The sequence below is a fragment of the Netta rufina genome (assembly GCF_964035555.1).
Source record: "Netta rufina genome assembly, chromosome: 11".
NCBI classification, from domain to species: Eukaryota; Metazoa; Chordata; class Aves; order Anseriformes; family Anatidae; genus Netta; species Netta rufina.
In genome coordinates this window covers 4,524,934-4,539,816 of record NC_140134.1, presented here as the reverse complement: position 1 = coordinate 4,539,816, position 14,883 = coordinate 4,524,934, and the positions used below count along the sequence as shown (strand labels likewise).

The 14,883-nt window shown below is 35.6% G+C and overlaps 1 protein-coding gene across 3 annotated transcripts in view; it reads left to right on the top strand.

Annotated features, from left to right (window-relative positions):
* ZNF280D (zinc finger protein 280D) overlaps nt 1–14,883 on the top strand; it is a 51,625-nt gene that overhangs the window by 13,852 nt on the left and 22,890 nt on the right. For all 3 annotated transcript variants that reach the window (XM_084293352.1, XM_084293351.1, XM_084293353.1), the window contains 8 exons: nt 1,790–1,907; nt 8,694–8,803; nt 10,013–10,242; nt 12,095–12,252; nt 12,701–12,801; nt 12,918–13,064; nt 13,633–13,767; nt 14,483–14,721. In XM_084293352.1, the coding sequence (XP_084149478.1) occupies nt 1,790–1,907; nt 8,694–8,803; nt 10,013–10,242; nt 12,095–12,252; nt 12,701–12,801; nt 12,918–13,064; nt 13,633–13,767; nt 14,483–14,721 (1,238 nt within the window). The remainder of the gene's footprint in view (nt 1–1,789; nt 1,908–8,693; nt 8,804–10,012; nt 10,243–12,094; nt 12,253–12,700; nt 12,802–12,917; nt 13,065–13,632; nt 13,768–14,482; nt 14,722–14,883) is intronic.

Below are 14,883 nucleotides of genomic sequence, written 5' to 3'. Positions count from 1 at the left end.
TGTAATTTCACTGGCTAGTCTGAAGCCATCGTGGATACAGTAAAACCTGCTCTGGGTAGGACTCCTGCTCATAGTTTTTACTTGTAACAAATACGGCAAAGAAATTTAGTAGTTAATGTTTTTAGCATTATCATGATTTCAACAGCTACACCTTTGCTTAACTTACTTAGATTGAATTCGATTGCTCCAGAAGAACAGCTCTGTGTTTTCATTAGGGCCCTGCAGGGTCTTTGTTTCAGAGCTCTACAACAAAAACAGGGTGGGAAGAAAAAGCTCTTGCTTTGTTCCAATCTTTTCTGGTACTTAAGAGTCCTAAAACAAATTATCATACCTGTCTGTGTATTTGTGCACTGCCTTTGGACTTGTCACCATCAAGTTTAGTCACAATGGCGGTAGTTAAAAAGGTAACAGCTTCTACCAGGGTGTTTCTACAATTGTGCTGACTTAGTGGAGTGGGAAGCATATTAAGAGACTTAACTTTACAGCAAAAAGCATTGTGGCCTTTGTCTCATGGATACATTGATGACAAAGTGTGTGTATGAGTGTTAGGTGATCATGTTTTAAGAAAGTGGGGCTAATTCTGTCTAGTCTTTTGTTTCACAGTACAGCTTGACCAAGTTAATGTAACTAATTGCGCTATTTCAGAGTAGAAAGATGAAGTGCCAACATTTTGCCATTTATACCTCAACATGGAGATTTAATGCAATTCTACCATAAGGTTTTTCTTAACTGATTATTGCTATTGCTGAAAATATTTTGTGTTCCAAATTGGTTTAGTTAGTATGAACAGAGATGTGAGCAATATTAATGATCTTGGCAAGTGTGTTTTTCACCTACCACAGCCTCTAAATTTGAATGTTAATAAGAACTAAATTTGATGTTTCCTTCACTCTAAACGTTACCTGTTAGGTGATCAATGAAAGTGTTTAGGTATAAGTTTTCTGTGTTGCAGCTGAGAAATGTAGACTCTGTTTCATTTTTTAGGTTATGGTAGTAGCAAAGGGCAAACCTTTTAAGTTGAAGGGTAAAAGTATACCTGTATTTGGAGATGCTCAAAAGCATCAAGGTGCTGAGAAACACAAACCAACTTTTAGGTTAGCTGTGCTTTGAAAAGGGAGTTAAACTGTATTATTTCAAGAAATCTCTTATAAATTATCCTACATAAAAGAAAAACAAATATCCCTTAGTGATACCATAAGTTTGAGTGCCATTCACAGTCACCATGTTGTAGATACTTCCTTACTTTCATTAAAGCTTGATCACTTCATAGTATTCGACTGGTGTAATCTCATCTTTAAGAGGCTTCTGCTCACAGCAAGTTTGTGCTACTTTCAGTTCTGTTTTCTGTTCTTTTAAAATGCAGGTAGTAGCTGTTACACAAGAGTAACAGGCAAATGTCTAAGCTTGTATTGAAGGAGGAAGGCTCTACAGTTGTCAGAACAATTCAAGTGTAATTTGCAACATCATCAGACTTTTGAACAAAAGTAATTACAATTAGCAATTCACATAGTCCTAGTAATACTTCATAAAATGGGCTTTCTTGGGTCATATGGTTGTTTTTTTTTTTGGATATACAGCTATGACTAAATTAACCACTGATAAGAGTTGCAAACTTCTTAAAATGTCAAAAGAAACTATTTGGGGGAGATTGTAATGAACTTGGTTTAGAGATGAGTACTTATGAGTACTTGTAAGCCGTCGTATGTTTTTAAGATAAACCCTTTGAAGCCTGCAAGTAAAAAAATGTTAAACCTCAAATTTCTTTTCCCTCTTGAAAATATCTTATTAGGATTATATTATGGATTCTCCACCAGCTGCACCAGATAATACATCTGGTATACTGTTTGGTGTGAGAGAGAACTCGGGAGTTCCACAGTACCAGACTGGGCCATCAGTGAATGTAACAGGTGGGTATAACTGTAGTAGTTGATAAGAGAAAGAAACAGCGTAATGTCATTTAACTGTAGTGCAGACCTTTGGGTTATAATTTTAAATAGGATTTTTAGAATATAGTATAGCTACTTTTTTTTCTTCCCCCTGTACATAACACTATATAATGTTTGATGAATTAAACTTCAGAGCCTTGTGTTGTCAGACTTTGCTTTTCATTGCATTAGACTGACTGTAATATCAACTGATGTCTTGTAATGGTCATTTAGATGGAAAAAAAAAAATATTGCCAGATACGCTACAATTTTTTTTGACAGTTAAAGGCTCATTTTCTGTATATCCAGCACTCTTCGACTAGCATGAATAGAAGCGGCTGTTAGCAAGAGAGGGGCTGTGGAACAGTGCCAGAAGAACTTCCTGAGTCTGCTGAGTGGATTCCCAATGATGATGGTCTTGGTTTCCTGACTGCTAAATATAGCAGTTGGAGTAAATGGGATCAAAAGGATCCTGTGCAAAAAGGAGGGGGAAGGAAAAGACTGCAGTTTGACAACTAATTTTTTTTTTCATCTAGCTAAACCATATTTCAACAGAAACTATTTAACCTATCTAAACACAACCAACCAACCAACCCCCTTTTTTCATAGCAGGTGGAATAGAATTGAAGCATGCAGTGTATTCAATCTTAAACAGGCTGTAACTTGAAACTTTCCCTTTTTTTGTGAAGGATTGCACTTCTCTAGTAACTGAACAGAATCCTAGGATTCAGTCTGTAAGTTACAGATGACAAACGCTTCTGATTCTTCCATAAGGTAACAGGCTATCTATAATGAATGGCTTAACAGGTCATACTAAAAGTAAAACAGAATGACTGGTAGCTTCTTCTGTTGCTTGGTATGATGATTTTGCATCTCTAGCTAAGGCATTCACTGCAGCTACTGATCAATGAAGGTAGTGTATTTCTTTGCATGTGTCTATTCTGTGATCTGATTCTTGTCTTAGTGGAATAAATAGCTTTTTGTAAAGCAAACGAGGCTTTTATTTATTGCAAATGGTTCAGTATTCAACCCTAGTTCTCCAAAGCCACAGGTATTTAATTTTATTTTTCTAATTCATGACACCTGCTTGCATATTTAACAATTACTTATATTAGGCTCTTATCAGGAAAAATGATGTACTCAAAGGCATCAAGGACTGTAATTCAAAGTAATATACCATACTTAGTCTGTATATTTCAGTAAGATACACAACAGAGAAAATAGATGAAAAGGTTTATTATTTCTGGTTCAAAGTTGTGTCTCTTTCATTCCTGTGTGACACAGGAGGCTAATGTAATGTTTAACTTAATTTCCCAAGAAGTATCTGTGTGTTTTGTGGTTTGGCTGGCGTGGTAAGGTCACGTAAGGCTCTTACATTTGGTTTGGTTGTATGTGCCGATGCCTACTTGCCTGTGTTGGCGTTGTGCTTCCTCTAATTCACGGGCAGCACTGCTGGCACAAAGCATTCTGGAATATGGTATTTCAAAGTGCAGCCTTAGTGGGAACCAGCCTGTGGTACTCTCTGCAGAGTAGTTTAACCTCTGCATGTGGAGTCACTGAAGAATACACAGCTTTTAGCTCAACATAGCATAAATGTTTGTTTCTGAGGTGTGTGAACCAGGCAAATGAGGAATTGCTGACAGACACTAACCAACCTTTTTGCTAGGCTGCTAAACAGTGGTGAGAAGTTAAACTGTACTGATAGCTCGTACCTGGGTGTTGGATGGGCACTGGGGATGTATGTGAAACTACGCACTTGGAGAAACCAGAAAATGCCATAACCAACAGAAAAACTGTTCTGTGGTATTCAAGAGCTGTCTGAAGTGTATGCATCCATTCATATCACTAGGTTAATGAAAGTGTTGGTGAGGGACAGGTCTGAGAAGGCTTTTATGTCCCGATTCTGTGAATTTGATGTGATTTATCACATTACATAAACCACCTCTATTCAAGGTTACCATTTTTAATATATTTTACCGTATTGTGGCTTCTTTTTGCAGTAATTCTCGATATCATATACAGTGATGCTGTGTGTATGTTAATAGGCAACTGTTTCATAATAACTACAAAATAGTTACAGAAGTATTTACTAGTAGCGTGAAGTGAAGGTAATAGACTTCATAAGCAAACTGCAAAACCAAACAGCAACTGTGTGCTCTGGGCTCCAGTACCTGGAGTCCCTGACAATTTCAGCTTGTGGTATGTTGGGTGGAGCATTGGACAAACTAGCCTGGAGCATCAGTGATCTGAGGAAATTTGGTGTCAATGCACCAGCCTAGAGAGGCAAGTTGAAAAGACAAATCAGTCAGAACAGGGACTGCTTTGCATAGGCTAGATATTAAATAATATTTAAAATAGTTTTGTTTATTTTTCACAATATGTCTTAAAATATTTCTAATGAACAAACAGCGGAATTCAAATGCAAATGTATGTATGTTCTCCTAGTGTTATCACTTTTCTGAAAGAGGAAATTTATTAGATCAGAGGTGTATAAACCAAGGTAAGAATCCTTACCTGTATGAATATAGAAAACGAAATTCAATTTTTTTGTGTGTCACAGATATGTCAAGCTTATTAAATTTCAAATATTACCAATTTTGTTAACCTGTAAAGATTGTCTTTTTTATATATCAGGTTTTCCTTAGTAAAATTAAGTATTTTACTGAAGATTCTTATAAAATCAGACCTTCTGTCTTAACCCAGTCCCTTCTTACACAACACAGATATGTAATTATATTTTATTAAATTGTGCCTGCTGTGGGTTGATGGCCTGGTGCTCGAATGGCCTCAGTGATGCAGAATTCAAAAGTTATACCAGTTGTATGAAAACTTTTTGTGATCAAGGATAAGTAAATGTAAAACAAACAACATCTAGGAAGTAGTGTCATCTAGCACATGACCTGTTTATTTTGTGTATGCGTTGTCTTTGGGAAACAATGCACAGGCTGAGATATTTGAGCTTAGTATCTTCATTTATGTCAGGAAGAAGTGGTTATTATGGAAGGGTATGTTCAGAAGGAGAATACTAGGATCATTAAATGCATATATAACAAGTGAATTACGTTTTCCTGTATATGAGGCATAATGTGGTAAATGTCCAAATGCTCAAATGCCAGCATTCCCTGCTGAGATTCTTTGGATTGAACAGGGAGACTGTTTGCTAGCTGTAGATAGCTAATACAGGATAAACACGACTTGGAGGTGAACCAGTGGCTTGGTTTTTATTTTTTCATAGTAGTTTGAATAATTTTATGTAACACAAGTTATCTCTGATCATTGGAAAGGCTTTTAAAGATAGTAGTTCATTTTTTATTACACCCAAAGAAGTCATTGGAGCAGTTAGATGGCTGGGAGGGAAATGTACAAGAATGTCCTTTCTTGATATCATTGTGTTTGGGAGTTATTTTCTGCAAGTCTTGGCCTCCTCATAGATCATCATACTGTAAAAGCTGTCTGCCATCTGTGCTGTCACCTCAGAATTACTGGTATGCAGCTGTGCTTCAGGTCTAGTTGAAGATTGAGCTCTGTATCAAGATTGTATCAGTTGAATGATTCTCCAATCGAAGGATAATTTTACAGTAACAGAGATGTTGGTTTCAGGACAAGAGAGAGACAAATACTGAAGGACCAGTTTATTAGGCACTGAAACTCTGAATTTCAGAGTTGTTTATAGTGTTTTATTTATTTTTAGAAGTACTGCAAACAATTAGTGAATCAGCGTCTTCATCAGAATAGAGCAAAATAGGCATACCATGATTGCTTATTAGAAATTACAACACCATTTTAATTTTGGGTAGTGTTTCGCATACAAACTGAAGTCTCAAAATGTTTTACAGAGTTAAGAATCTGTTTGAGATGAGTCTGGGTCAAGATATGAAAAGCAGGCCAAAAAATTCAGTTGGTCACAGTATATTTTACTTGGTTTTACAGATGGGGCTGTGTATCTTTCACCTTTACCCTTTTCTTCTCCACTGTCTGAGAAAATTCTGAGTCGGATATAGTTTTCTTAACTTCTGCATGGATTATGATGTTAGGGAAATCTTAACTGCTGTATTTGGACTTGCCCATCTTTTAAAGTATAGGCATCAGTAATGTGTTTGTAATCTACTATGGAAAAAAACTGAGGTTTTTTAATTTAAACCACTAGGTCTGAATGAGAGTGTTTTTGTATCTAAGCGTCCTGCTACTTCTGAAGGCAACAGTGTAACTCCAAAAAAGGCCAAGCCTAATGAGGTTGGTGCTGGAAGCAATTCAGATGTTTCACCTACAGTTAACTCTCCAACAGTAACACCATCACAAAATGTATCTTCAAAAGGTAGGGTAGATCCAATGGTCTAGCTGTCCATCCATGCGTCTGGCTCATGGAGAAAGCTAGCACTCTTGCAATGTTTAAGTTGATCATTATTCTTAATGCTGTTAAGGCAATGTAAATAAGTAATTGTTCTGCCTTACAATAAATAAAAAATAAAGACAAACCTTTCAGTGCAAGAATTTATATACCTTTACAAATTAATTCAACCTAAGTTACTGCATATTCAAACTTCTGGCCTTCCTTGTTCGGATGTTTGACTTCAGTGAAGTGGAGACTAGTTGAGTTGTTCAGTAGCTGTGAAAACGGACATTCAAAACAAATGCCCCTGAACTCATCTGATTTTTTTAGCTCAAACAACTTAATGGGGTTGAAACTTAACCAACTAAAGATCAAGTTTGAAAGAATTTTGTGACTGCTGAATTTATCAAGTATTTAAAAGATTAGTTAAAAGGATGAAAACAATTAACTTTAGGAATGCAAGATGAGGGACTTGGACTATGGAATCTCTGTCCTTGGAGTTACTGAGAAATCAACTGGATGGCTCTGAGCATGCTGATGGGGTTGCATGTGCTTTGAGTGGGAGGCTGGAGAAAAACACCTCTACACATCCCTCCTAAATTCTGTGATGCCGGTATTTGGAATAACTATTGCAAAGTGGTTTTTGCAGTTCCGACCTTTCTTTTGCAGTGGTGATTTTGATACGGTTTAAAATAGTAGTAGGAAAGGAGCAGGGGAATTTAAGTTTCAGGTTGCTCTGAATGAACTTCCCCTCCCTACAAGTAGAAAGGTAGTCTGGCTGTTTCAGCATATTAGTAATCAGGCACGTTTCCTCCTGAGCCAAAAGGTGCTTTCCAGCTGATTATAATAGACCGGAACTTCTTATTGACTTTGAGATATTTCCAGCCACATACTCTTTCCTATAATATTAAAAAGAGAAGCTACCCACATTATGATTAAATTGCTTAGAATACTTTTTTTTTGACGTCCCATTTGCAGCTGTTCTCTTCCTTAGCAACCAGCAGGAAGTAGCTATAACCCAGAATATTGCTGGGAAAAAAGAATTCCTACACCCTGTGGTGGGTAAAACAGATACTGTGCTGCAAAACAGATACTGTGCTGCAGCTTGCAGCGTACAAAAGATAACCAGAGGATATTACTAAATTCAGTAACAAAGGAATAGATGATCATAGTTACTGAGAACCCATTTTTTTGAGTTTGTCTCTAGGCAGTTCCATGATCCCATACAAATTTCAAATGTCACAAAATCCAGCAATGAGGCACCACAGAACATTACATTTTGCTGCAGAACATTCCAAAATTAATTTGCCCTCAGCAAACTTGTCAAAATGTTTTACAAACTTTAATGCTGAAGACTTGCAACACTGTTTTGTGGTAAATCTCTTGCATGGTCATCCACTCATTTGAAGGACTTTCTGCTTAATTACGATTCTTAGCAGTAGTGTTATCCTCATGGAAAAATACTGCTTGATCTCTGTCTAGCTTGTGGATTATGCAAGATCATTTTAATGACAAAATGTATTAGGCAGTTGCATGGTCATCTCTTAACCCAAACTTTTCCTTGTTACAAGGTGGATGTATTTGTGCGTATATTTTTTATTACATTTTTTCATAGCCCTGGCACAGTACATTTGACCCTGAAGTGAAGATATTAACACTTCTCCTGTGTTTAATCTGTTCTAAACTGCTTATTCTGCATGGAGTCCTCCAGATCTGTGAATGACTTGTAAATGCAAGAGAACTTGACCTGGAAAAGTAGCTCTCACTGTCTTTTGGCAGTTAGGAGAAAACTGGAAGCTTGGCTTTATTCATTGAAGTTTAAGATAACGCAAAGGTTTTTGTTTTTAATTTGCTTGAAAAGTATTAATTTGTACTGATAAGAGAGTAATTATTTAGAGGATTTATTGTCCAGGTTTTCCAAAGACACCTTTGCTCAACAGGAATGATGCATCTGAATAGGCTCAGGGTTACAACTACTGCCAGAGAACTATAGTCTTACTATTGAGAATGAGATGGTGAAATTCCTTTCAAAAACAGGTATCTGAACCCTATGTGATGGTGATCAGGTCATGGCATAAAAAGTTTTGTACAATTCTTTAAAATTAAACCTCTTTAAAAAAGAAATCACGTAATCTGTTTCGTCTGGGGGCTTAGGGGAACAGAATTAATGTTTTGTCTCTGTTGTGCTCCTATTACCCTCTCCCATTTTTTCCTTGTTATTTGCTAAGATTTTATATATGTTTATATCAAACTGAATAAAATGATTTTGGAAATTAAGAACAGTATTTAAAAGATGGTTGTAAAACCTTGCGTATGTTCACTACAGCCACATCGGTTGAAATAGTTTTTATTTCAAATAGCATGTTTTGCTAGAATAATAAACAATAATAAATTAGTCACTCTTGATTGTGAATTCTGAATCTTAATATGTTTTCCAGGTACTAATGCTACATCAAGCAATATTAAAAATGGAGGACCTTTTCCACGAGCTTGTCCAAAGTGCAATATTCATTTCAATCTTATGGATCCTTTAAAAAATCATATGAAGGTAAAGTATTTTGGGGCTGATAAACTTTGTAATAAGTTTATGTGGTCTTCTGGTTGGTTATGAAAAAGAGTGCTATGTTTTGATGTGAAGATAGTGTGGCTGCTGGCTATAATCAGCCAGGGCCCTCGTAGTCACAGAGATAAAGAATGGAGATGGGAAGCTCCAAATGTTGCCGCTTTTGACCATATTTTCCCAATGAAATGAGGCACATGTGCTGCCTGTCTTCTTCAGCTTCAAAATACAATTAAGAAGCATACATAATAATAATAGTTAAAAAAAAAAAAAAAGTTTTATCGTTTTATCTTTATCTAATCACTGTTTGTAGAAATTGCTTTTGTACTTACTATACTAGCTGAATTAAAGAACTGTGAATTAAATAAAGTGACTTTACTTTTTTTTTTAATTGCATGTCAATTTACAGTATATGGGGATAAGTGTACTGACTTACATTTCTACACTAGAAGATGAACTCTGTATCAGTAGGCTTATAGAAAGTAATAATGCATAATAAGAACTGTTGTCCAGCTGGAGAGAGATCTGTTCAGAAACATTCTGATTTTGTTCACTGTTGGAAATTTCATATCATTTTCTATATGAAGTAGTTCATACTTTTTAAGTTTATTATTACAGCTTCTGGGTTAAGCAATTCATTATCTATGCTTTTAGGTAGAAACACATAAATAATGTGTCTTGTGTGATGTAGGATTTCTGAATTTTTCACAATGCTGGAAATAAAAATAATGCTGTTTTTAATAAATGTCCTCCCCAAAGAGGTAAAAGATAAAACATTCCATGAGGTGCTCTGTAAACTTACACTTGTCAACAAAGTAGTTGCATAAAAGCTGATTTTTTTTTCTTGTTAGATTTAAATTAAGTAGACAGTTTTCTAATGAGTAAGGAACCACTAGGCAACGTTTGTATTCTGATTTGAATCTTAAACTCATTTTACATGAAACTATGAGAATAATCCCTCTTCGGTGTTAAAAATGCACTGTATTTTATCTAAACACTACCAAAAGATCATTTCAGAGTTAAAAAAGCGTATGTGAATTTGCATGGAGTTAGCGTGACACAGAATGGAAATGGAGCTTCGCACGTAGCTCTAGTTAGCAGGTGGCTTCAGTTTTTAAAATGCTGTTGTCGTTGATGCAGTTTGTTCGGAGCAACTGATACCTTTGTCTGTCTCTTCATCTCCCCTTTTCTATTCAGTATTGTTGTCCAGATATGATAGATAATTTCTTCCCTGGAGTGGCCAAAACAGAATGTTCAAGTACAACAAGCAAAATCAATGAATCTGAGAAAGGAAAATTGATTATGTTAGTTAACGACTTCTATTATGGGAAACATGAAGGTGATACCCAGCAGGTACAACAGGAGCAGAAGACTCATACAACATTTAAGTGCTTCAGCTGTCTGAAAGTTCTTAAAAATAACATAAGGTATTTGAATTCACTTTCTACACGTTTTAATAATTTACAGCCTATAGCAATTAATTTCGTACATTCACAATTTGTCTCTTTGGCATAGAAAGATTTTTGGCTCCTTGAAAACTGATAATACTGGGTAATTGAACAGAAATTGAATTAGTTTTTACTGTGCATGTCCATCCATATTTTAAACTGATTCACTGATCAGAGTACGAGTTTTAATGGTGTCTAAAGGAAATGGTTTAGTTTTAATGAGAGCAGCTGTAGGATTTGGGGTTGAAAAGGGCAAGCAAAGTATTGTACAACTTGCCATCCTGATTGATGGTGATATCAGTAGATGTGAGTGTTAATTTTCTTTAGGGATTTCCAGTGACTAATAGTTTGTGGTTTACTTATGTAACAACTGTTATTTTGATGGAATAATTTTTCTTCCAAATGCCACAGAAAGCTTCAGTAAGCTGTTTTAATGGGTAGACCAACTCATGTCATTGTTCATTTGGAAGTTAAGGTCATTGTACTTTTTTACATGCATTCTTCAAGGGAAGCTGAAGTAGCAGAATGTAAAACTGAAGAAAAATGAACTATTCTTTCAAAAGACACAGTCTGCAGATTAAAATGAACAGCGTTATGTTAACATTAAACCCATATTATTAAACAAAACAAATGTTTCTTGTAATTACAAACATTAGACTTGCTGTAAATCTTTAAGTATGTGTCTGAGTAAAACTGCCAATATTTCATCTTAAGTAGTTAGGAAATTTGATGTTGTCAGACGTTCAAGAGAGTTTACTGCCATGACTTAATGGTGTCAATTCCTTTCTTCTGCTAAGTATCTGGATATTTTCAGTTCTTTTTTTTTTTTTTTTTGGGTCTTTTTAAGCAACTATGTTATATTAGAAATCTGAACTCAAGTAACTATTCTCTTTATCACAGTAAGGAACTGTACTTTTTTTTTTTTAAATTCCAAGGTCACCACTTTGAGAAATGTATTCCTTTTGTGAATGTGACCTACATTTAATAGCTCTTTTGGCTGTACTGAAATTAAGCCCATTCAAAATAGAACAGTTTATGAAGTTAACAGTGGTGGGTTATGCAACTAGCATGTCCTTTTGGCAATTCATTGCTCCACAGATAACTGACCTGCCAACAATGTGCGAAGTGCTTAGTCTTCTCAGGTAGGTCCTCCTGCAGATAGTTGGACATATTAATAAGGAAAAGGTGGTGACTTTCAGTAGTGATGTACCACCAAGTTTCTGATAACCTGGTTATCAGCTGCACAGTGGCATTCTTTGATAACTGCCCTTCGTAACGTATCTTCAGACCTAAATAATTTATAAAAAGGCAGGTCTTGGAATGCTGTCAGTTCTGGATGGAGGTAATTTCAGATAAAGCTGTGAAGGTCCTAGTTGCACATGAGTCTTCCTGCTTAATAGCTTTTAGCAGAGCTACAGTTCTGCTTGCTCCAGAATGTGGATTTGAGCCTCTAGTGGTGGTGAGGTCTGAATGTTTTGTTGCTGTTGCCTTTGACAGTTTGTGTATTTCAAGACTGGAATTTTGGCTAAACAAACATGAAAGATGCAATAGATTGCTTAGTTTTAGAGCGTGTTTCAGACATGTTGCATATTCCTTGTAATAGTCAAGATACCTTTTTTAGCTTTGAGACGTGATTTCCAGCATAGTCAGTTTGCTTAACTTCATTGATTTTTGTTTGTTTGTTTTAGATGAACACTTCCTGCTCTAACTTCTTGAAATTGAGAAGTGCTTTCCGAGCAGTTTTTCTAAGGGTTCTTGTGCATTTTGCATGGGATATGTCATGGATAGTGTTAAAATGTGGCTTTTTGCACCTGTTCACTATCATTCAAAGGTTTATGAACCACATGAAGCATCACTTAGAGCTTGAGAAGCAGAGCAGTGAAAGCTGGGAAAGCCATACCACCTGCCAGCACTGTTACCGTCAGTTTCCCACCCCATTTCAGCTGCAGTGCCACATTGAAAGTACACACACGCCTTATGAGTCGTCTAGTAAGTTGACTTATATATCACATTGAACCTTTTTGTGACCTAGAATTTTCAGATATTTTCTGACTTTTGATGGTTAATAACCTCAGAATAAAGGTATTGTACGTTAAGAGCAATAATCATGAGGTTTAATATAGAATCTGGGCAGTCATTCAACTTATGTCATAACAATGTATCTGGAAAAAATATTTCTAAAAGCTGGGGGATGGGGAGTGGAGGCAGGCTCTTTTTTTATGATTGAAAGCCCCTGATTTCAAGAGTTCATATTGTTTAGGGGCCTTGCACTATGGGCTTCCTGAAGTTGTGCAGAGTGTTTAACCTAAAAAATAGAAAGATTGTTAGATTCTTTTACCTTTATAGAGTTCACTGTTCACATATATGTATGTATTGATTTACTTTTGATCCCAGGCTAATTTTCTAATGTATTTTTCTTGCTTTTCACTTTTTCTAGCTATTTGTAAAATCTGTGAATTATCCTTTGAAACAGAGCAAGTTCTTTTGCAACATATGAAGGACAATCATAAGCCAGGTGAAATGCCGTATGTTTGCCAGGTATTTCAGAGTGACTGTTTTGTATTTAGATTACACCGCCCCCCCCCCCCCCCCCCCCAAACACTGTCTCTACTGTCAATAAACTTCTAACATGAAAGTCGAACTTCTTATTTTAGGTATGCAACTACAGATCCTCAGCTTTTTCTGATGTAGAAACACATTTCAGGACAGTTCATGAAAATACAAAACATTTGCTGTGCCCATTTTGCCTCAAAGTAATAAAAATTGGAGCACCGTATATGCATCATTATATGAGGCATCAGGTAAACAGATATTTTTCTATCCTTAATTGAAAAATGCTAAATAATTATAAAATGAGTCTCTCCCTAAAATAAACAACAACAACAAATAGAACTGATTTGTATAGTCCTTAGTGGATAAGAATAGTTAATAAAGGATGAAGCCTTATAACTTCTTCTTTTGAGAAGTCTTTGAGTGAATTGTTAGACTTTGTCATGTTTTTATATGACAGAAGTTCCCTGTTTAAAAATCTCTGAATATTCTTGAAAGAATCTCTCTGCTACTTGGTTTCTTCACCAAGTCATAGTGATATGTTCTGCTTTTCTTGAAGTTAATAGCAAGGCTGTCAGTGATTTAACTAGAGAAAAGATTGTGACGTACTGCATTGACTTAGTTTAACTGTCAATCTCTGATTCCCTCTTATAATAATATTACATGTGTACACAGTTGTCTTGTCTTTGTACAATATTATTAAGAGTTTATCAGGTTGATTTTTAAAAATCAGATGACCATTCCTTGAGAAATTCTAGGGCTATAGTTTTGTTTATCATAACATTCCTGCTTACTATATATTTATTTTTTTGCTTTAAGAAAAAAGGAATATACCGTTGCACTAAGTGCAGACTGCAATTTTTGACTTGCAAAGAAAAAATGGATCACAAGACTCAGCATCACCGAACATTTAGAAAACCTAAACAGTTAGAAGGATTGCCTCCTGGAACAAAGGTAAGTGTTTGTAAAGGAGAAGTAGAGGGGCAAATGAAGAAAATGCCTTGGTAGGGAAAGGGGCGAAATTAGAAGGAGATGCTTTTCTCCTTTCTTGTCCAAAGCAAAGAAATTTCTGCTGCCTCTAAAACTAAAACATCACTTCCTTTTGGAAGAATTGTTAGGAACAGTTCATGGTTTCCTCCTGGTGATACGTATTCTGTTCTGTTTCATTCTTCAGAAAGTTATCTGGAATAAATAGATTGGCTAATCATGAGGTAATAAGACACATTTTTTTTTTTTTTAAATCCAGGAATTGATAGGTTCTTTTGATATTCTTCCTAACAGGTCTTATTATTCAGACCTTTCTGTTTCTTTTCTGCTACTTCTTCTTCTTGTTGTTTGGTTTTTGGTTTTGTTTTGTTTTGTTTTGTTTTGAGAACAGGATGTAGATAGTTGCAGGTCTGAAGAGAGAGCAGTGTTCTTTGTCATGGCTAATTATTTCCAGAAAAACAAACTTTTTAAGCATCCAGTTGATTAAGTTTAGCATCCAGTTGAGATTAAGTTTACTCTAGTCAGCAGTATTTACCTTTTTTTGAGACAACCTTTGCTGAGGGGAATTTCATATGCTATGTTAAATTGTTAGTTCTCTTCTAAAATAGCTCAAACTTTGATGTAAACAGAAATGGGAACTTGAATAGTTTAAATGGAAAAACTTTTAATTTCATACTTCTAGGTCACTATTCGAGCATCTCTTGGATCTCTTCAGTCAGGATCTTCTGTTAGTACGAGTACATCCACATTTCAGCTATCGCCTAAAGCTAAAAATACAACCACTAGAAATCATAACAGATCTAATACAAATAAGTCAAAAGCAAAATCAAAACCATCAGCTACATCGAAGAAGCAAAATGCATGGACCAACAGCAGCAGCAAAAAAAAAAAAGTTACAAATACAGCACTGCATAATCTAAGGTAAAATATTAGCATTAAAATATATGTAAGTATGCTTTGAATATAAGTGGTCATTTCATTAATTTTTTAGTAACTCACGATATAGCAATATAGAACATTCAACCACTCCATTTTGTAGAAAGCACATACTCATGAACTTTCCAGGTGTTGGTATTGTGATTA